The following is a 21165-nucleotide window of genomic DNA, read 5'->3' as shown; positions in this document are numbered from 1 at the left end:
GCTATTTGACAGTCTGATGGCCATGAGATAGAAGCTGTTTTCAGTCTCTCAGATTTACCTGTACTGACCTCCCCTTCTGGATGGTAAGTGGGGTGAACAGGCCATGGTGTTTTTTTTATCTTTATTTAACTAGGCAAGTCAGAACCATTTCAAAGGATCTGAAAACGTATGTAAAAAAAATAAAAATATTTTTTAAAAACATTTGCAAAAAAATCCTAGAAGACTTTTCGCTTTGTCATTATGGGGTATTGATGAGAATTGTATTTAATTTAATCCATTTTAGAGTAAGGTTGTAATGTAACAAAATGTGGGGGGGGGGGGGGGGGGGGGGGGGGGGGAAATAGGTCTGAACTGTACCAATGCACGTTATATAACCATATGAATGAATTTAAACCATATTCTGCCCATATGAACATTTATTTTAGGCCACATACTAAATAGTCTGCCCATATGACCGCATACAATACTGGTAGGCAGTAAAAACACATTTAATAACAGACACTCATGAACACAATAGTAAAAGAGAGTGTTTTTAACAGCTTTCCCAGGGAGACTCAACATATTGCAGGCTCACACAGACAAAAAGGAGTAGCAGAGGTGTTTGTGTCTGCTGCAAGTGTTAGCAGTAAAATAGTAAACACTGTGGCAGTGCTTCACTGTTTCTTCATAGATATTATGGATGTCAGGGCTCCCTGGAAAACAGTGGTTGAGTGGACTAAAGACAAAATAAAATTTAAAAAAAAAAGGGTTACTCATTGTCAGTTCCACAAAACATACAAACCCTACTTTGTAGGAACTAGCCCCCGACTGTATGTCTCCTCCTCAGTTCGCCTCAGTCCATAACACTAACTCTTATAAATTTATAATTGGTCTGCGAGTGCAAAGACACTAAAATGTTACTGGTGAGGAAATTATTCATATAGGATTCTGTAAAAAAAAAAAAAAAAATGTTAAAACCACTTAACTGCAATAAAACGACAGCTGGAGAAGAAAAAATGCTTGGGTCAGACCCAGGTCTTTAGTGAAATGTTCTCTACAATTACATATGAAATGTAAAAAAAATCCTGAGCAAATGTTTCCCCCTCTCGTTGCCCTCGTCTAGGCCTAACGGTACACTGCTTTACTGCCTAGAAATGTTCTGGGTCACAAAAAAATGGTTTTGGGAGAAAAAAAAAAAAAGTGTGACTCCAGCAACCCTGGACACTGTTCCAAGTAGTCAGTGTCCGTCCCAAATAGCACCCCGTAACCAATAGTGACCAGAGCGCAGGTCAAAAGCAGTGCACTACTCCGTAAGGGCTCTGGGTCAAAAGTAGTACACTTCCTAGGGAATGTGGTGCCATTTTGGTACAAAGCCTGTGACCACACGCAATCAGTCCCCACTCTCAATCCTGTGGTCCCCCCCCCCCACCCCAGTGGATCAGATCAATAAGGCTATTTTGAGGAGATTGTATAATGAAGAATCTAGAAGAATCTAGAATCACTGTCATCCCTCTCGTCTGGTGGAGAGAAAGCACACCCATTGTGCACTGCCAGCTCACTAAATGATGAAAAGATTACAATACGTATTACACAATCAGCCACAACAGCAGGAAGACCGACAGAGCGATCTTGAATTCAGTCCAATATGCATGTCTTTGCGTGATATTCCAAATGCCTGTATCACAGAATTTATTTAATTTATTTATTTATTTATTTATTTATTTATTTATATGAGCGTTTGTGTCAGCTTGTTCTCTTTATGGTCTCAACTCGTTCGCTCCTTCTGTGCTGTGCACCTTCCCATTTACACCGGAGATCTATATATAATGACGAGATGCTCATGTCTCCGCCCTAACAATGGGAGTCGTTGTCCCAAAAAGGCGGGACAAGCTTATGTTCAAAATAAGCACATAGAAAACGCATTTTGGCGAAAGTGAAACCTCACTTCCCCCCTTTCTCCTAAGACCCTCCTTCCCCTACCACTCACAACCAACAAAGATGGGAGATCACTTCTTTCCTCTCTGACAAAACGGGTTCAACTCGATATTTCTATTTTGGGGTTTGGTCCGACATTAAGGGTCATAAGGACACTAACACATGGAGACGCACTGTAATAGAGAAGTTAAAACAAGGTGGTTGGAAAGGTTGTTGTTTTTACCTCAGATTTCAGGCAGAGCAGACTACTAAAAAAACAGATGTACCAATTAACTTTCATTCTGGAAAATGAAATGCTCAATTTGTCCCATGAGCATTACGGTACCACGTGTCGCTAGGAGCATTTTATTCAAATAAAGATTGCTATAATAGCCTTTTAGTCGGTTTTATAAAATGTGCAATAAGTATAGAAACAGTAAGGAATTGGCTTCTCATTCTTGATTTCAACATGTGGACAGGCTAGCATGCTGTTCCAACAGTTGAAGACGGACAGGAGGTCGTGTTCCTAATTCAACTCTTGCCTTTTTAGCTGTATTCAAATTATACCTTGATCCAAGTTGGCTGAACTTGAAATCTAAATATTAGCTGGCTACTCACTGACAAGTGGGCTTGTTCCTGAGAGATTGTTTATGAGACCTGTGTTCATCTTCTATAAATGGCTGCTACATTAGTAAATGTGCATTATGCATGGTTCAGGTTAAATTAGGAACGAAAAGGTCATTTTTATACAGACAAACCTAACGCCAGATCAGTGATTGCAAAAATTGGTTTTATAATAAAAAAAATTTAAATATCAAAATAGTTGTGTTTTTTTTTAAAGATAATGTAATTAGTGGGTCTTATGATTATGGAAGGCATATAATCAGCCTAGGTATAATTTACTGAGCTCTGAATTAATTACATCATTACTGTTTTAAAATGCAGTGTATTTGACTTTTAATTGTAGAAAGCTTATTTATATCTTGTAATCCCAAAACAATTTAAAAAAATAAATAAATAAATAAATGTTTTTGGCCACAGAAGAAAGAGGAAGAGAGCGATGTCCATTTTTATTCCAGATGAGATGTTATAAAGCATTAGAAGCTATGAACGAAGAGAACAGGCAGGGCAGGCAGAGTGATCGTTGTGAGACGAGAGCCGAGATGTTGTGAATGACTGAAGAACATTCATGCAAACAAGATGGAATCCCCCACAAACCAAACGGGGGGGGGGGGGGGGGGGGGGGGGGGGGGGGGAGAGAATTTTTAAATAGTTAACACGCATGCAAAAAACATTTAAATTGCATTGCCCGCCCACCCCCTCCATCCCCCCCCCCCATCCTTTCCCCTCTCCAACCCAAACAATTACATACGCCTTTATTTCATCCCATTTTAAAAACAGCTGGTAAACCACAGCTGGGTATAAAATGTGTTTTTATATGCATGGCTAAGAGAAGGGAAGAGAAGAGAGGCAGAGGGAGGGAGGAGGGCTAAGGCCCAGTCAAATGGCAGCATTATCAGTCTGTCCACGCTCTGCAGAAGAGCGTAGCATAGTCCTAACTGTCAGGCCAGCCCTGCCACAAGCAGAGCTGCCGAATTCCTGTTCAATGACAGTGTGCATCCCAAATGGCACCCTATTCCCTATACTGTGCACTTACTGTTGACCAGAGCCCAGGGAATAGGGTGCAATTTGGGACACAAATAAAATAGCAGAGGACGGCTGACATTCCCAGGCACTGACAACACTGCTGGTGGCACTACTGTCTACCAAGCAGACAACTCAGAGCACAACAACTTACCCATGACCACCTTAACTATATCAGTAACGCACACAGTGAGTGACGAAGCATGTTTGTCAAAGACCTTGGCTGAAGAACTTAAGTACCAGCAACCTAGGGCTGTCCCCGACTAAAAAAAAAAATATTGGTCAAACGAAAGTCTGGTTTTTCAGCCAATTTTCTTCAGCGTGTATTTTTCCATATATAAAACATGTGTTTTAATAAAATATACATTTATATACACACACACACACAGAGTCTTGTCTGATGCTTTAAGCACAGTTTGATTGAATAAATTGAAACAAATGTCTGAAGAGGGAGTCAGAAGTCCCTGAAGAGGGAGCCAGAAAAAAAGCCATTTCATCTCTACTCCACCTGTCTGCAAAGAACTTGAAACATTGTATCAACTATCTACTGGGTCCGGCCTGAGGCTCATGCGAGCTAACTTAATCATATTCCCATGCCCTCAGTTTCCTGTGCCAGTGAGCTCCGGACAGACAGCTGTATTTGCACAAGGGAGTAGTAACCAGGTATTTATTATGTTTCCGGCTGGGATATTCAGAGAATACCATTTTCCCCCCCTTTCACACCGAGGATCGGTGGTTATCGAAAGGGAGAGAGGTGGAACTAATTTCTCAAATAAATTAAGGACCTACAGCCATTCTCAACTGATGTTATATAAAAATAAAAAAATGACTACTTGCTGTTTGAGGTGAAGAAAATATATATATATTTGATAAGCTCCACAGCTCATTGGTGGTGGGGTGTTAAGACAATCAGAAATACCCAACATGGTACATGAATACATTTGCACACAGGCGGGATAGCCTAGGTCTACTTCTATGACTAAATCAGGTGCGCATCGTAACTCAACATTGACAGGAGTCCTCTAAAAACAATAAATTAACAAAACTCGTAAACGGAATGATCTAAAACAAAAACACGTTTCTCATAGGTTGAGCTCCGCAAACAACGTGTCCAATCAGAGAACGGTAAAATTACTAAATATAAATGCAGGCATATTGATCATTTATTATTAATTGCGTCAACAGAATTTACCGTAACCAAACAAACATTGTAGATTAGAAAATGTGGAATAAAGGGTATTTAGCATAAATCATAACCACATGTAACACAGATTTGCATTAAAAGTCTCAATGCAAAGTTAACTTGAACAATAGAAAACTGAGTTTACATAAAACTAAAATCAGAAATCCCAAAATGCCATAGTTGCAGAGTGCGACGTAAAATGGAGGACGCGGCAGACCAGCCTTTTCCCTATCATGTAAACTCCAACAGACCAGCCTATTCCCTATCATGTAAACTCCAACAGACCAGCCTATTCCCTATCATGTAAACTCCAACAGACCAGCCTATTCCCTATCACGTAAACTCCAACAGACCAGCCTATTCCCTATCATGTAAACTCCAACAGACCAGCCTATTCCCTATCATGTAAACTCCAACAGACCAGCCTTTTCCCCCATCATGTAAACTCCAACAGACCAATTCTATTCCCTATCATGTAAACTCCAACAGACCAGCCTATTCCCTATCATGTAAACTCCAACAGACCAATTCTATTCCCTATCATGTAAACTCCAACAGACCAGCCTATTCCCTATCATGTAAACTCCAACAGACCAGCCTTTTCCCTATCATGTAAACTCCAACAGACCAGCCTATTCCCTATCATGTAAACTCCAACAGACCAGCCTATTCCCTATCATGTAAACTCCAACAGACCAGCCTATTCCCTATCACGTAAACTCCAACAGACCAGCCTATTCCCTATCATGTAAACTCCAACAGACCAGCCTATTCCCTATCATGTAAACTCCAACAGACCAGCCTTTTCCCCCATCATGTAAACTCCAACAGACCAATTCTATTCCCTATCATGTAAACTCCAACAGACCAATTCTATTCCCTATCATGTAAACTCCAACAGACCAGCCTATTCCCTATCATGTAAACTCCAACAGACCAGCCTATTCCCTATCATGTAAACTCCAACAGACCAGCCTATTCCCTATCATGTAAACTCCAGACCAGCCTATTCCCTATCATGTAAACTCCAACAGACCAGCCTATTCCCTATCATGTAAACTCCAACAAACCAGCCTATTCCCTATCATGTAAACTCCAACAGACCAGCCTATTCCCTATCATGTAAACTCCAACAGACCAGCCTATTCCCTATCATGTAAACTCCAACAGACCAGCCTATTCCCTATCATGTGAACTCCAACAGACCAGCCTTTTCCCTATCATGTAAACTCCAACAGAAATAAAACATTTGAAGTCAACTTCAAACTAAACCAAATAGTTTGCACTCATGACTACTGGTTTGAATTTTCATCCAACTTACAAGATCTTGTTACAAATCAGCTGGCAAGGTTGCTAGCCAACTAGCCTGCTGACGTTATCCCTACCAGCCTGTGAACATTAGGTTAGCACTGTGTGAGTCAGCTAGCTGCTATCAACACCTAGCTTACAGTTACATTCAAAGTAATCCAACATTTTGGAAATACATAACGCCATCTAACCAGTTATGAAATTATGTTACCGGTATATGCTGTTATTTAAGCCTGCTAGATAGCCAGCCAATCACCATAGTCAACTTAGACAAAGTATGTGGACACCCCTTCAAATTAGTGGAGTCAGCCTTGTGTGTAAAATAGAGCACACAGCCATGCAATCTCCATAGACAAACCTTGGCCTTACTGAAGAGCTGAGTGAGTTTCAATGTGGCGCCATCATAGGATGCCACACCTTTCCAATAAATGTTTGCCCTGCTAGAGCAGCCACCCGGCTCAACTGTAAGTGCTGTTCTTGTGAAGTGGAAGCGTCTTGGAGCAACAACGGCTCAGCCACAAAGTGGTAGGCCACACAAGCTGACAGAACAGGGACCACCGAGCAACATTCACTAACGAGTTCCAAACCACCTCTGGAAGCGACGTCGCACAAGAACTGTTCGTCGGGAAATTCATGAAATATCAGTTTCCTTGGCCGAGCAGCCGCACACACAAGCCTAAGATCTCCATGCACTATGCCAAGGGTCAGCTGGAGTGATGTAAAGCACGCCGGCATTGGTCTCTGGAGCAGTGGAAACACGTTCTCTGAAATTATAAATCACGCTTCACAATCTGAAAGTCCAGCTGTGTCAACAGCTTGGGGAAGTCTCTTTCCTGTTTCAGCATGACAATGCCTCTGTACACAAAGAGAGGTCCACACAGAAATGGTTTGTCGAGATCGGTGTGGAAGAACTTGACTTGCCTGCACAGAGTCCTGACCTAAACTCCATCGAACACCTTTGAGATGAATTGGAACGACAACTATGAGCCAGGCCTGATCGCACAACATCAGTGCCCGACCTTACTAATGCTTGTGGCTGAATGGAAGAAAGTCCCCACAGCAATGTTCCAACATCTAGTGGAAAGCCTTCCCCAGAAGAGTGGAGGCTGTTATGGCAGTAATGTTCCAACATCTAGTGGAAAGCCTTCCCCAGAAGAGTGGAGGCTGTTATAGCAGCAATGTTCCAACATCTAGAGGGAAGACTTCCCAGAAAAGTGGAGTCTGTGATAGCAGCTAAGGAGGGGGAACCAACTCCATATTAATACACTTCAACAAGTGATAGCACCATCAGTAAGGCTTAGAACAGGAGAGACACCCTAGCCATAGTTACGGCAGCAGAGAGACAACCTAGCCATAGTTACAGCAGCAGAGAGATAAACTAGCTGGAGCAAAAGCATGGTGAGCAGATGGACTTGGGGGGGGGGGGTAGTGTGAGTCCGGATCGGAAAAGAGAAGCACTGAAGAGCTGCTGTTAGAGAACATTAGGATTTCATTTGATGGTGATTTGATGGCAGCTTTCTGACACTCGTTGTCGTGGCAGCCATAAAACTAAATATGAAACGGAATCTGAGTCAGTTAGGTCTCACTAGGCAGGTGGAGAATACAGGCATTTAAATACTAGTGAGATCATCGATGACATTTTCCCTCCATCCACGCAGGAGTTCTGCTACGCTCTGATCATTTTCATGGCAACAGTCAGTCTAGGCGAACTAGAAACATCCCGGCTGGAGGAACAGAGGGCCAGAAACATCCCGGCTGGAGGAACAGAGGGCCAGAAACATCCCGGCTGGAGGAACAGAGGGCCAGAAACATCCCGGCTGGAGGAACAGAGACCAGGAAGTCAGTAGAAACATCCTGGATAGCAGAACAGAGCGGAGAATAGAAACAAGCTGTTCACCAACAGCCGTGACAATCCCTGTTTAGCCCTGCAGTGAGATCACTACTATACCTAGGATTAGCAACTCAATCCAGTTGATTCATCCTGAATGCTGTGCCATGCAAATCAAACTATGCCCCCCACAAAGATGTGCAACTGTATGGAGGTGCAATCCCTGCATTACACACACCATGAACAAAAGTATGTGGACGCCTGATCGTCGAACATCTCATTTCAAACTCATGGGCGTTAATGTACAGTTGGACCCCGCTTTGCTGCTTTAACAGCCTGGGAAGGCTTTCCACTAGATGTAGGGAGAACATGCATTTAATGGCATATGAAAGTGTTGACAGTGCGCAATTTTTTTATTTAACCTTTAACTAGGCAAGTCAGTTAAGAACAAATTCTTGTTTTCAATGACGGCCTAGGAACAGTGGGCAGAACGACAAATTCGTATTTTTAAATCATCAAAGCCCCATACACTACCCACCACTGCGACCTGTACGCACTCGTTGGCTGGCGCATTGGCTCCATATTCCTCGCCAAACCCACTGGCTCCAGGTCATCTACAAGTCTTGGCTAGGTAAAGCCCCGCCTTAGCTCACTGGTCACTAGCACGTGCTCCAGCAGGTATATTTCACTGATCATCCCCAAAGCCAACAGTTTATTTGGCCGCCTTTCCGTCCAGTTCTCTGCCGCCAATGACTGGAACGAATTGCAAAAATCTCTGAAGCTGTAGACTCACATCTCCCTCACTAACTTTAAGCACCAGCTGTCAGAGCAGCTTACCGATCACTGCACCTGTACACAGCCCATCTGTAAATAGCACATCTCCATATTATTACTTACCCTCTTGCACCCCATTATATCTACTTGCACATATCACTCCAGTATTAATGCTAAATTGTAATTACTGTCACCTCTATGGCCTATTTATTGACTACCTCCCTACATTTGCACACACACACACATTTTTATTTTCTATTGTATAATTGAATGTACGTTTGTTTATGTGTAACTTGTTTTGTGTCGCACTGCTTTGCTTTATCTTGGCCGTAAATGAGAACATAAATAATAATTCATTAATAATAACCTACATTTACATTCTGCATTGTAAATTGCCCTCGTGTAAATTGTGATATTCCAAACAACAAGCTATCGTGGTGAAATATAGCGATGCATAATGTCAGCAGCTGTCTCCCTCTAGCTAACTATGGCTGCATCTATAATTGTTTACACACTTATTTTCTTTCTTTTTTTTTTTAAACACTGTCACTATTTTAGGTTAAAACAATTAAAGTTGCCTTATCTTTCACTTTCAGGTGTTGAAAACCAGTACTCTCCGGCGGATGTAATTTTCATGGACAAATGCAACTACACAACATTTTCCCAAGCTATACTAGCCTCCCTTCCACAGCAACGATCTGAACGATGCCTGGGCAGCGGTCACAGATAAGGCCTCATAACGCCTGAGGGCATACAAGGAGGTTCCGAAAGGAGTGATGCCCGACAGTGTCCGTGTAACCCGTCTCTACCATGTCATCAATCTGGCGGGTGAGACCTAGCCACACTACCGTCTTCTTTATGAAGTCTGCCAGAAAGAGAAGGTGGGTGAGCTCTCTCATTATGAAGGCGTATGTGCAGGCCAAGGCTCCTCCTGAAGCAGTGTGCTCCGGATGGAATAAGCTTGTTTTGAGGCAGTGAAGTACCATTTTCGCAGGAAAGTCATCATCCCAGGCAGTCACAAACATCCTCAGCCAGCTGGAAACAGAACGTGCAGGCCCTCACTGTTTAGCTAAACTTCATCTCGGAAGTCTGCTCCACAATTTTATGACAGCTCTGTCAATCCTGAGAGGAAAGCACCGTCCCACAGCATGTGTCTGCATACAACGTCATGGAGGATCTGGGCTCTTACCTAGTGAATGGAACGGCAAAACAAACAACAAAAACATGCTGGTATGGAGCCAAGACAGATACGTTATTGAGAAAGATGGTGAATTGGAGAGAGGTGCTTAACCATCTCCATGATACTTTCCACTTGTCCTTCACAAAGTTGTCAAAGCACTGGGACACACATCCAGCCAGAGATGTCGACAGACTGGCTCGGGTGTTCGATCCTAGGCAGGCTCCAGCCATGAAAAAGCAGATTGAAGCCCCACACACACACCTGAAACCCATCAAGAGTGCTCAGTGAAGAATGGATTGCCTATCAGCTGTGTGTGTCCAGGGAGCCCTCACCAACTTTGGAGCTTGCTGATGACTGGAGGGGCCCCGAGTGGGAGAATCCCAAGAGTTGCAGAAGAAGTGTCAGTGCCCGACATCTACTTCCCAGTCAGCTCAGCCGACAGAGAGAGAGAGAGAGAGGGAGTTTTAGCAAATAGAAGAATCTACTCACAGACAAGCGAGAGGCACTCACCGAGCGCAACACAAAGATGGCTGACAATCATGTACTTCAATGGAGATCATTACTACTTCGGAGCTCATTAGGTAGTTCTATAGGTTTTGCCCCATGTCTCTTTCGCCCCCATTTATAATTTAAAACACTTAATAAAGCACTTTATTTTACAAAAAAAACAATGAATGCAATATTTATTTATTTTTACATAAGTATAAACTAAGGTTTTATAATTTAAACACTTACTAAAGTACTATTTTACAAAACAATATTGCATTCATAGTTATATTAATGTAAAAAAATGTTTTTGTAAAAATGGTTTATCCCATTGCTTCCTAGATTCTTGCATTATTTTTTGTTCATTTATAATGAAACCCTATTCAAGCACTTGCCTTGATAAAAAACAAAAATTATGCAATGTTGTTACGCATCATTACAAATGTACTGTTATATCTCAGTAAATAGTTGGCGTTTTATTCAATTCCATTAGACACTTTCTGATAAAAAATTAGCATAAATCGTACCACAGAATAAAGAAATAATTTAACATAACAATTTAATTTGGGAGGAGAATTTTTTTTTTTTGGGTGGGGGGGTGGATTTCATAGGGCCCTACACAAGCAGGACACAGTCCCTACACTTTGGAGAGAGAAAAGTAGAAAATAAAACAGCATTGTGTGATGGCAGCAACTAAAAACGCACTGACATAGCCTAGTTCCTGATAAAAAATAACTACTTGCAGGGCATAAATGTACATTTTGGTCCACCAGCCACTGTGGCAGGTAAATAATATCTATATATTAATTTTTTTTTTAAACAGATGTGCATGCTTAGTAGTAATACATCCATTGTTTTAGAAACATTACTAAGTAGTAATGTGGTATATTATTTTTAAAATTTGTAACCCTTCTCTTAAACCAAAATATTGATGAAAAAAAAAGATACTGCAGAACCCTGACCAGCAGTCAACGTAGCTGGTGGAATAAACATCTTAACCGCCAAAAAACCTGCCCACGTTTTGCTGCCTCCTGCACAGCTTAGCCAATGTTTGCAACAATAACGAGAGAAAAAAAACATTTACATTCAATTGCTAATTGGACTGCTTGTCTGTGTCGTGCTGCGTTCCACCACTGGGCAGCCAAGTGAGACAGGCAGCCTAGTGAGACAGGCAGCCAAGTGAGACAGGCAGCCTAGTGAGACAGGCAGCCAAGTGAGACAGGCAGCCAAGTGAGACAGGCAGCCTAGTGAGACAGGCAGCCAAGTGAGACAGGCAGCCAAGTGAGACAGGCAGCCAAGTGAGACAGGCAGCCAAGTGAGACAGGCAGCCAAGTGAGACAGGCAGCCAAGTGAGACAGGCAGCCAAGTGAGACAGGCAGCCAAGTGAGACAGGCAGCCAAGTGAGACAGGCAGCCTAGTGAAACAGGCAGCCTAGTGAGACAGGCAGCCAAGTGAGACAGGCAGCCAAGTGAGACAGGCAGCCAAGTGAGACAGGCAGTCAAGTGAGACAGGCAGCCAAGTGTGTATTCGGGACGGTGGAAAGAGTGACAACGGACGAGTTCGTTATGCATCTGCCCGATACCATTGTTATACCATATATGCTGATATCGTGGCGAGAGTAAATAGCAACACGCAACTCAGCAGCTAAGTGCATAAAAATCACTAGACTGCCTGTTTGTGGTGTGCTTATGTTGACAATAGTGACAACACAGTACTGTATTTTCGTGTAAAACATGTAGCCATCTCCTCTCCTGAAAAACATGAAATCAGGCCTGTGCTTACGGACACATGGAATGCAATAGTTAGAACAGTTGTGTACAACGAGGTTTGTGGGCTACACCATTGATCAAGGACGGCGGGCAGCCGAGGGGGCAACCCGGCACGGCGGACAGCCGAGGGGGCACAGCGGCACAGTCGAGGGGGCTACCCGGCACGGCGGCACAGCCGAGGGGGCAACCCGGCACGGCCAAGGGGGCAACCCGGCACAACCAAGGGGGCAACCGGCACAACCAAGGGGGCACCCGGCACGGCAGGACAGCCAAGAGGGCACCCGGCACGGCAGGACAGCCAAGGGGGCACCCGGCACGGCAGGACAGCCAAGGGGGGCACCCAAGCACAGCAGATAGTGGGTGAAATCACCTTCTCCTGCCTACACCACATCGTCTCATTCAATAGGCATCAATATCAACAGGCTTTTAAAACATTCATGGCAAAACAAGCCATTGAGAAATGAGGAGCTGAGCATCTTGACGGGGTTAAACCTCTCCATTAACCCGAGTCCTCTCCTCCCTCCACCAGAAGGGACACAGAGGAAAATCACACTGCAGCTACTAGGAGTAATGAGATTTAACAACATGAGTTAAAAGATTGGGGTGATGACGCTTAAGGCTACATGCCTCTACGCAGCCCTTTATACTGAGCGAACAGGGATTTTTCAGCCACTGAAATCCTTGGAAAGGTCTTTAAAAAGTGCAACAAACAGTTTTAAGCTGCATGAAAAAAAAAAAAAAAGTGTAGAATTGAAAGAAATTAGCTTTAAAACTGAAGAAAAAAACATATCATCTCGGCTCCAAATAAGTAGAACTGCAAGCCTGCCACAAGCCCTTCTTTATTTTTTAATTCAGAAAAGGCCTGACACTCCCTCTCCTCCATAGAGGGTAAGATAATGAAAGACTGCAAGGCAGAACACAATGACAGGAAGGATAGCAGTGGTTCAATCCACGGACGCAGTTGGAATAAATTCAGAGGAGGATTCATAGGGCACCAACTGAATAAATATGTTCCCTTGAAGTCAAGCGGCAGAACTACAAGGTCAAATTACCCATTAGGCAAATCATGTGATGTATTTCAGAGATTCCTCAAAAACAACATGTTTTCAATTAATAGGTTTGATAAGGGGGGGGGGGGGGGGGGGGGGACATTGTGGGGGGGCCTAATAACAGACAGAATTTTTTTTTAAAGAAACTTGGCACAAAAACATCCACCGGTTTGTGGTTGACCCTACGCCAGTGGTTCCAAACCCTCGTCTCCCAAACAGTACACGTCTCCTTTTCCATGGACAAGAACACCCGATTAAACTAATCATCAAGCCCTCAATGAGTTGAATGAGATGTTTGTGTCAAGGGCTTCAACAAAAAACTGTACTGTTGAGGGGTACTGGAGGTCCAGGGTTGGGGGAAAACACTGGCCTGTGCTTCTCGTGAAGCATGGGGGGGGGGGTGGCAGCGTAGCCTAGTGTTTAGAGCATCGGATTAGTAACCGGGAAGGTTGCAAGATCGAATCCCCGAGCTGACAAGGTAAAAATCTGTCGTTCAGCCCCTAAACAAGGCAGTTAACCCACTAGGCCAGTTAACCCACTAGGCCAGTTAACCCACTGTTCCTAGGCCAGTTAACCCACTATTCCTAGACCACCATTGAAAATAAGAATGTGTTCTTAATTGCCTAGTTAAATAAACACATATACACACACACACACACACGCGTCTATAAGTCTATATAAAAACTGCAGCGGACTTGTAGCCATCCATGTGGATGACATACCTATTCATCCATAAAAAAAGAGAGCAGGGTTTCCAAGGCTTACCTTGCTTGCGTACATCCTCCACGGCAGCAGTGAGCTCGTCCTTGAGGAACTGGCTCTCCTTGGCGATCTTCTCTCCTTTATCCAGGAAGTTCAAGGTAGCGGTCTCCACCGAGGCGGCCAATACATGGGCCTTCTTAGAGCGACCCTTCTTCTTATTGGACGGCCCCTTGTTGCTGGAGTTCACCAGGGTCGTGACCTTTAGGAGCAGGACGAGAGGTCAAATGTCTCGAGGGCGAGATGCACAACACCGCTTCTGAAAGTCCCTGACACTACAGCTAAAGATATATATTTTTTTAATAAGTGTCTAGTCATAGCTAGCCAACTGATTCCAGACTACAAACAAACAAAGTAGCTAGTGCTTTTCAAGCCTTTAGGGCTAGATACCAATGAACCAATCAAAACCCATCATGAATGCATGACAACCAGTTTTAAAAATACAGGCTACCCAATAGGCTTACAGCATTTCTAACTGTCATCAAATATCAAAAATGCATTTGCTCAGTCAAAACGTATGTATCCTATGAAAACACATGAATATATCGCTCTATCAAAATGCATGCTTTGTTAAAACGTTTGTGTCTGGGGATGCTAGCTGGCGAGGGCCCTAAAAGGGAGCCTATTGTCAGAGGGGTTGTCACAATACCAACAATGTGACGCCAGGCCAAGAATCCCCACGCCGAGTCGTCTGGTGACACCATAGGGTTTTGTTCACAGCTGTCACGCGCGATATTCAATGAAGCACTCATTCTTATGACATACCTGCCACCGCGATCTGAATTCTGATATTCTATTTGTAGGACACGTGCGGTAGGGGTGCGTTCTGTGCTCATGTTATATATATATAGATATAGATATAGATATAGATATAGATATAGAGAGAGAGAGAGAGAGAGAGAGAAGATAGTGATCACACAAGGAGATCGGTTCGCACCTCTTTAATAGCTCAATGGGTGATACACTCTTCGTCTGCACTCTTTGTCAGACACCCCACATTTACATTTTTTTTTTTAAACAGATCAACCTGATTCATGTGGATTACCCATTTTCAGATCATAACGGTGAATATGGCCAAAGTTTGCATCCCTGACACAGTGGATTAAAATGTACGTATTTCCAACCTGTGTGACCAAGGGCTCCAGCAGCCTCTCCACAGCCAGGGTACGGATCTCCAGGCTCTTCGGATCCCATTTGAAGTTGATGTTGGCCGTGTTTATGGTTGTCATGTTTACCTCGTATCTGAGAAGGAGAGGAGAGGAGGGACGGTTACTGAGGAGAGGGAGGGGATGATAAGATTACGACAAAAAGGGATGTCTGGGTCATTCATCAAATGAGGGGGTTAAGCCACCAGCCATGGCAACACAGCACACCCACCCCTGGAGGTACAACACATTTCAACTGACCTCTGATCTGTGTGCAGCATAGAACATTATTGGGCCATCTAGCCTAGATAAGAGCTAACCCCACACATCATAAAAACGATAAGGCCTTATTGCATTGAATCAACAACAAAAAAAAAAGCTGTGAAACCCATTGAAAGTGTTTATTTAACCAATTCATGCTAAGCGAAGAGCCACGACACCATGGGAGCTGCCCAAATGGCACCCCATTCCCTATGCAGTGCACTATTTTTGACCAAGACCACACAGGAAGCTGGGGGGGGGGGGGGGGGGGGGGGGGAGTAGTGCACTATATAGGGAAATGGGTGCTATTTGAGCAGCAACCATGGTGTTGTGACATTTGGGACAGACACCGTTTTAAAAATGGATGCTCCTTCTTCAGAGACAGGTCTCCCTCCACCACCGTTCGACAGCCATAAGTGGAGCAGAGTAACATTTTGGCCCTTTTAAATATGGATGCTCCCTCTTCAGAGGAGGCAGGTCTCTCTCCACCACCGTTAAGACAGCCATAAGTGGAACAGAGTACAGCGACTGGCCTTGTATCGATTAGCCTTCACGCACTGAGTGGCAGGGATAATCAGGATGCCCCGAGGGCTGAGCAGGGCTGGACCCAGTACCCTGTCTGCCGGGCCGACAACGAGGGGCCCGTCTCTCAACACACCGAGGGGGCCCGTCTCTCAACACACCGAGGGGGCCCGTCTCTCAACACACCGAGGGGGCCCGTCTCTCAACACACCGAGGGGGCCCGTCTCTCAACACACCGAGGGGGCCCGTCTCTCAACACACCGAGGGGGCCCGTCTCTCAACACACCGAGGGGGCCCGTCTCTCAACACACCGAGGGGGCCCGTCTCTCAACACACCGAGGGGGCCCGTCTCTCAACACACCGAGGGGGCCCGTCTCTCAACACACCGAGGGGGCCCGTCTCTCAACACACCGAGGGGGCCCGTCTCTCAACACACCGAGGGGGCCGTCTCTCAACACACCGAGGGGGCCGTCTCTCAACACACCGAGGGGGCCGTCTCTCAACACACCGAGGGGGCCGTCTCTCAACACACCGAGGGGGCCGTCTCTCAACACACCGAGGGGGCCGTCTCTCAACACACCGAGGGGGCCGTCTCTCAACACACCGAGGGGGCCGTCTCTCAAATGTAACCCTATTTCCCCACACAGTGTACTACTTTTCACCAGTGCCCCATATGTTCAATCAAAAATGACAATGGGGTAAAATAACATGTTAATTAAGCAATAAGGCCGAGGGGGTGTGGTATATAGCCAATATATCACAGCTAAGGGCTGTTCTTATGCGACGCAACACGGACTGCCTGGATACAGACCTTAGCTGTGGTATATTGGCCACAAACCCAAGGTGCCTTATTGCTATTATACTGAACAAAAATATCAACGCAACATGTGAAGTGTTGGTCCCATGTTTCATGAGCTGAAATAAAAGATCCAAGAAACTTTTCAAGAAGCTTATTTCTTTCAAATGTGCACAAATGTGTTTACATCCCTGTCAGTGAGCATTTCTCCTTTGCCAAGATAATCCATCCACCTGACCAGATGTGGCATATCAAGAAGCTGATTTAAACATTAAAAAAAAGACTCATTACACAGGTGCACCTTATGCTGGGGACAATAAAAGGCCACTAATAAAAAAGTGCAGCTTTTTGTCACAGATGTCTCAAGTTGAGGGAGCGCGCAATTGTCGTAATGACTGCAGTATGTCCACCAGAGCTGTTGCCAGAGAATTTAATGTTCATTTCTCAACCATAAGCCACCTCCGTTATTTTAGAAAATTTTGCAGTACGTCCAACCGGCCTCACAACCGTAGACCACGTGTAACCACACCAGCCCAGGATCTCCACACCCAGCTTCTTCACCAGCGAGATTTCCGGGGGGGGGGGGGGGGAATTCTACATTTTCTTTATGAGTAGTGCGTGACCCTAAGGAGGCAACACATACAATCTAAGTGATTCCAATGTCTCTCCCTAATCTGATTGGTTTATACTGTTCAATTCAACTTCAACCCCCCCCCCCCCCCCCCCCTCAATTTCTGCATTTAAGATCATTTCCACGTAGGGCTGCATGATATGGTCAAGTAATCTGGGCCTTGTTTTTAACCAAATGTTGCAATTAAGACTTGCGATTTAGAGCAAAACACTTGGAATCATGGGAACAGAATGTCTATTCTAATTATATAGTTACAATATAATAGTGGGCACCTTGAATACAGTGTTGCTTGACATGACAACAAATGAAAATGCCAGGGAGAATTTATTGTGAACGGATGGGAACTAATGTGTTGATAGGTGTTTCCTAGGGGACCCTATAATCTTTGGATACATTGAATGTTTTCTCTTAGCTACGTCATGTAGCTAACATTCTTGCTTTGCGTTTACCTCTAATTTAGGTGACACTATTGCACAAACATACTGATTTGGGTCTATACAATATACAATCACTGGTATTATCAGGCTGTATAGCTAATTACGCTTGCTCTTACTCAGTGCATTTGTTAGCCAGCTAGCGATTAGCATTAGCGGCTAACAAGATTTAGGAACAACTTGCTAAGAAAATACAAACTGTTAGCTTGTGTTTCTTACATATTCTAATAGTGTAATTATAGAACGCTAGTAGATTTATATTAAGAAGCAACGTGAAAACAGCATCGTTGTCATCAACATTGTTGCATGTGCTGCATTGAACACGCAGACTAAACACAAAGTGTCTCCTGGTTGAGGAACATCAACTGCGCTCCTTGAGTGACAGGGGGCGTGGCTAGGTCTGTGTCTAAAGCGGCATAGAGAGATGACTGAAGTAGCGAACTATAAAAATGGACCTTACACACTGCGTATCACATTTATCAAACATTCAAATACCGGTATAGAAGTTCAAGTAAAAAAAAGTCTGTGCATCAATACCGGTATAGTCGCAAAAAAAACGGCATACCGCACAGCCCTACTCCCCAGTGGGTGGGCCTAACCCTCCCAGGCACACTGATGGCAGCGCCCCTGCCCAGTCAACTGAAATTCATAGATGAGGGCCTAAAATCATTTATGTAAATTTACTGATTTCCTTAAAAAGGTAACAGTAACTCAGCAAAATCTTTGAAATTGTTGCATGTTATGTTTATATTTTAGTTCTGTATAACTAGAGCAGTTAAATAATGTTAAAATAAAAAAATACCACGGGTATGACACTTATTTTAACTAGGTAAGTCAGTTAAGAACAAATTGTTATTTACAATGACGGCCTCCTAGAGAACAGTGGGTTAACTGCCTCGTTCAGGCTCCTAAAATGTTCCATTTGTATCTTTTAAATGGAATAATAGTTAACGCTCAATCACTTGCCTGCTGCCGTCCCCCAATATCCTCGACTATATATTTTAAATTAAAAAGTTAACGCTTACTGTTTAGTTAACTAACGAGTCTTCACTTAACTAGCTTACGAAACTAATACTATGCCCCTGGCTCGCTTAAATGTCTAGGTATTTTGGGGCCTTTACACCGGAGCCGGTTTTAACGAAGGAAACATTTGTGATTAGCGGCTAATTGAGTTAGCTTCACGTTACTAACTAACAAAACGAAACACTTCGACAACAACAAAAAAACTGTTTTGACTGTTGAAGTTACCAACAAGCAAAAATGTAAAGTTGACCATTAAATGAACAAGTTAATAACCTAACGTTACAAAACACATAGATACATATATATATATATAAAATACATACAATAATAAGTAACTAACCAGGTGTCACCAACGTTAGCGAGCACAATAAACAGCGAGAATGACTGAAGAGGTTTCGTATTACGTTGAAACAATTAAACAAATAAATTAACAAAGTTAAAGTAACGGATTAAAACGAGTAAAAACAACCAGCTACTTTTGCAACTACACGAAAATACATATATATATATATATATATATATATATATATATTTTTAAATCACAGTAAAACAAAAAACTAAAATCACAGTGAAAACTTACCGAAAGGCAACAATACACTTGGAAAACTTGTTCAAAAACAACAACAAACACAAAAAAAACACCTCAAAATGGTGGATTGAATCGGGAATTCGTCCCCTGATTCCAAGTTCTCTTTCCCAACCGACGTTTACTCCCCTCGACTTGTTAAAAAGGGGAAATGAAGCTTCGATACTTTGTGTTCTTTGGGTTTTTTAAAAACTATTGAAAGCCACAATATACGATAGATGTTGGAATACAAAAGGATTCCTCAACTTTGATAAACGTTTCGGTCAGTAACTATTCCCTGAAGGGTGGGGAAGCGAGAGAGAGGGGGTCAGTGTGCTATTTCCTGAAGTCACGGAAAAGGGCAGAACCGGGAGACTATGACCTGACAAAAGCCTTATCAGGTGTTTATAAGGCGTGGTGCTGAAATGTCAACGCTTTACCTTATAAGGATCTAATGAGGAATTTTTCTAACGAAACCCAATGGAAGGAATTTCCAATTTATTCGCGCTAAATCAGTTTAGCTGGAGGAAGCTCCAATCTCCTCAGGAAAGGTGTGCCACAAGTATTTTATTTGTTTTTTATAGCCTATATTTATAGCCTATATTTAGTCTAACCAGTAGCCCATGAAAAAATGTAATACAACATGAAACAACAGGTTCAATGAAACAGGCCAGGGAGGGGTTCTTAAACTTTGTCAGCTCGACACCCAAATGAGAAATTGACCGTCCTCCCGTGTCCCAAATCATCCAACGACCCAAACTCAAATCTAGTTTCGGTATTGCCTTTTAGATAATGAATGGACAGGGAGGACCTGATCCTAGATCAGTACTGCTCTACTAATGTGACACTTTATGAATATTGGCCATGACCTTAAAAGTCCTTTGCAGACTGTACGATTGTTACACGTCGTGGGTAAATTCTTAGGCTTGTACAATGTGACAGGGTCGAGGTCTGCTATTAAAGGACGGCTACGTGCTATCGTGTGATGCGTTCAGATCAACTGGGAACTCGCAAAATACTAGACCAAAAGGTCGGAACTCTAAAAAGAGGACCGAGGCCCCGCGTTGGAATTGCGAGTTGGATGAGTGTTCAAATCGATTTTTCCCAGATCTGAGCTCTTTTTCCCCGCCACAGTTCCTTGTTGTTCAGAACACACTCTAGTCGGAAGTCGGAGATTTCCGAGTTCCAAGCTCCTAGTGGTTTTGAACGCGTCAGTAGGCTCCAACCTAATTCTAGCAGTGTCAGAATTAATTCAATTTCAATTCAAGGAGCTTTATTGGCATGGGAAACCTGTGTTAACATTGCCAAAGCAAGTGAGGTAGATAATATACAAAATACAGAATTATTTAGCCTTTATCGTGGTCTGGCTTGTTTTACCAGCCGATCCCGGTGACTGACAAATATGAACAGGACTGAACTCGCGATCAAAACACAATGTCAACAGCAGAATTAGATCTGAGAAATAGTTATCTTAATCCAAAAATACATAATATCACAAAGGCATGAGGTAATTAAAGTGCAATTTACCTCTGATCGCACCTGGCTAAAAACACACGAACAAACACATACCCAACACGTGAGCTTCACTTCCAAGAGCTGTGGTGGAGATACAGGGGTTGACTGACAACTTTTGAGAGTCACCTAAGAGTTTAAAAGAAAAACGTCCTACCACAGCCACCATATTTTAGAGAAACCCGTATTTGTATTTGAAAACTAAAGAAAAGTCTGCGACGCGTGCGCTGTTGAGTTTTGTCCCGTATTTGACTACCCAGCTTCAGATTAAAAATTACTTAGGTGTTTTTGGTCTTACAAATGATAAGCCTACTATGCTACAGTAGGCATACATGCTATTATATTCGTATCTCATATGTAAAATACAAATCAATTATTATGTTGATCTTGATAGGCCTTGATT

General features: G+C 43.3%; 1 protein-coding gene across 4 annotated transcripts in view; it reads right to left on the bottom strand.

Moving 5' to 3' along the window:
- The window catches only part of LOC110504468 (catenin (cadherin-associated protein), alpha 1), a 230378-nt gene extending 209423 nt beyond the window's left edge, over positions 1-20955 (bottom strand). The window contains exons 1-3 of one of the 4 annotated variants that reach the window (XM_036969563.1): positions 20820-20955; positions 14998-15115; positions 13880-14075 (exon numbers count right to left, since the gene is read on the bottom strand). In XM_036969563.1, coding sequence (XP_036825458.1) covers positions 13880-14075; positions 14998-15102 — 301 coding nt within the window. In that variant the 5' untranslated portion in view covers positions 15103-15115; positions 20820-20955. Of the gene's footprint in view, positions 1-13879; positions 14076-14997; positions 15116-19265; positions 19632-20777; positions 20799-20819 lie in introns of those variants that run through there. The other 3 variants (XM_036969564.1, XM_036969565.1, XM_036969562.1) reach the window with 3 other exon arrangements.
- Positions 20956-21165: the final 210 nt, after the last annotated feature.

The sequence above is a fragment of the Oncorhynchus mykiss genome, chromosome 31, assembly GCF_013265735.2.
Source record: "Oncorhynchus mykiss isolate Arlee chromosome 31, USDA_OmykA_1.1, whole genome shotgun sequence".
Taxonomy (NCBI): Eukaryota; Metazoa; Chordata; class Actinopteri; order Salmoniformes; family Salmonidae; genus Oncorhynchus; species Oncorhynchus mykiss.
Note: the sequence above shows the minus strand (reverse complement) of the source record. Positions and strands in the feature narration are given on the sequence as shown.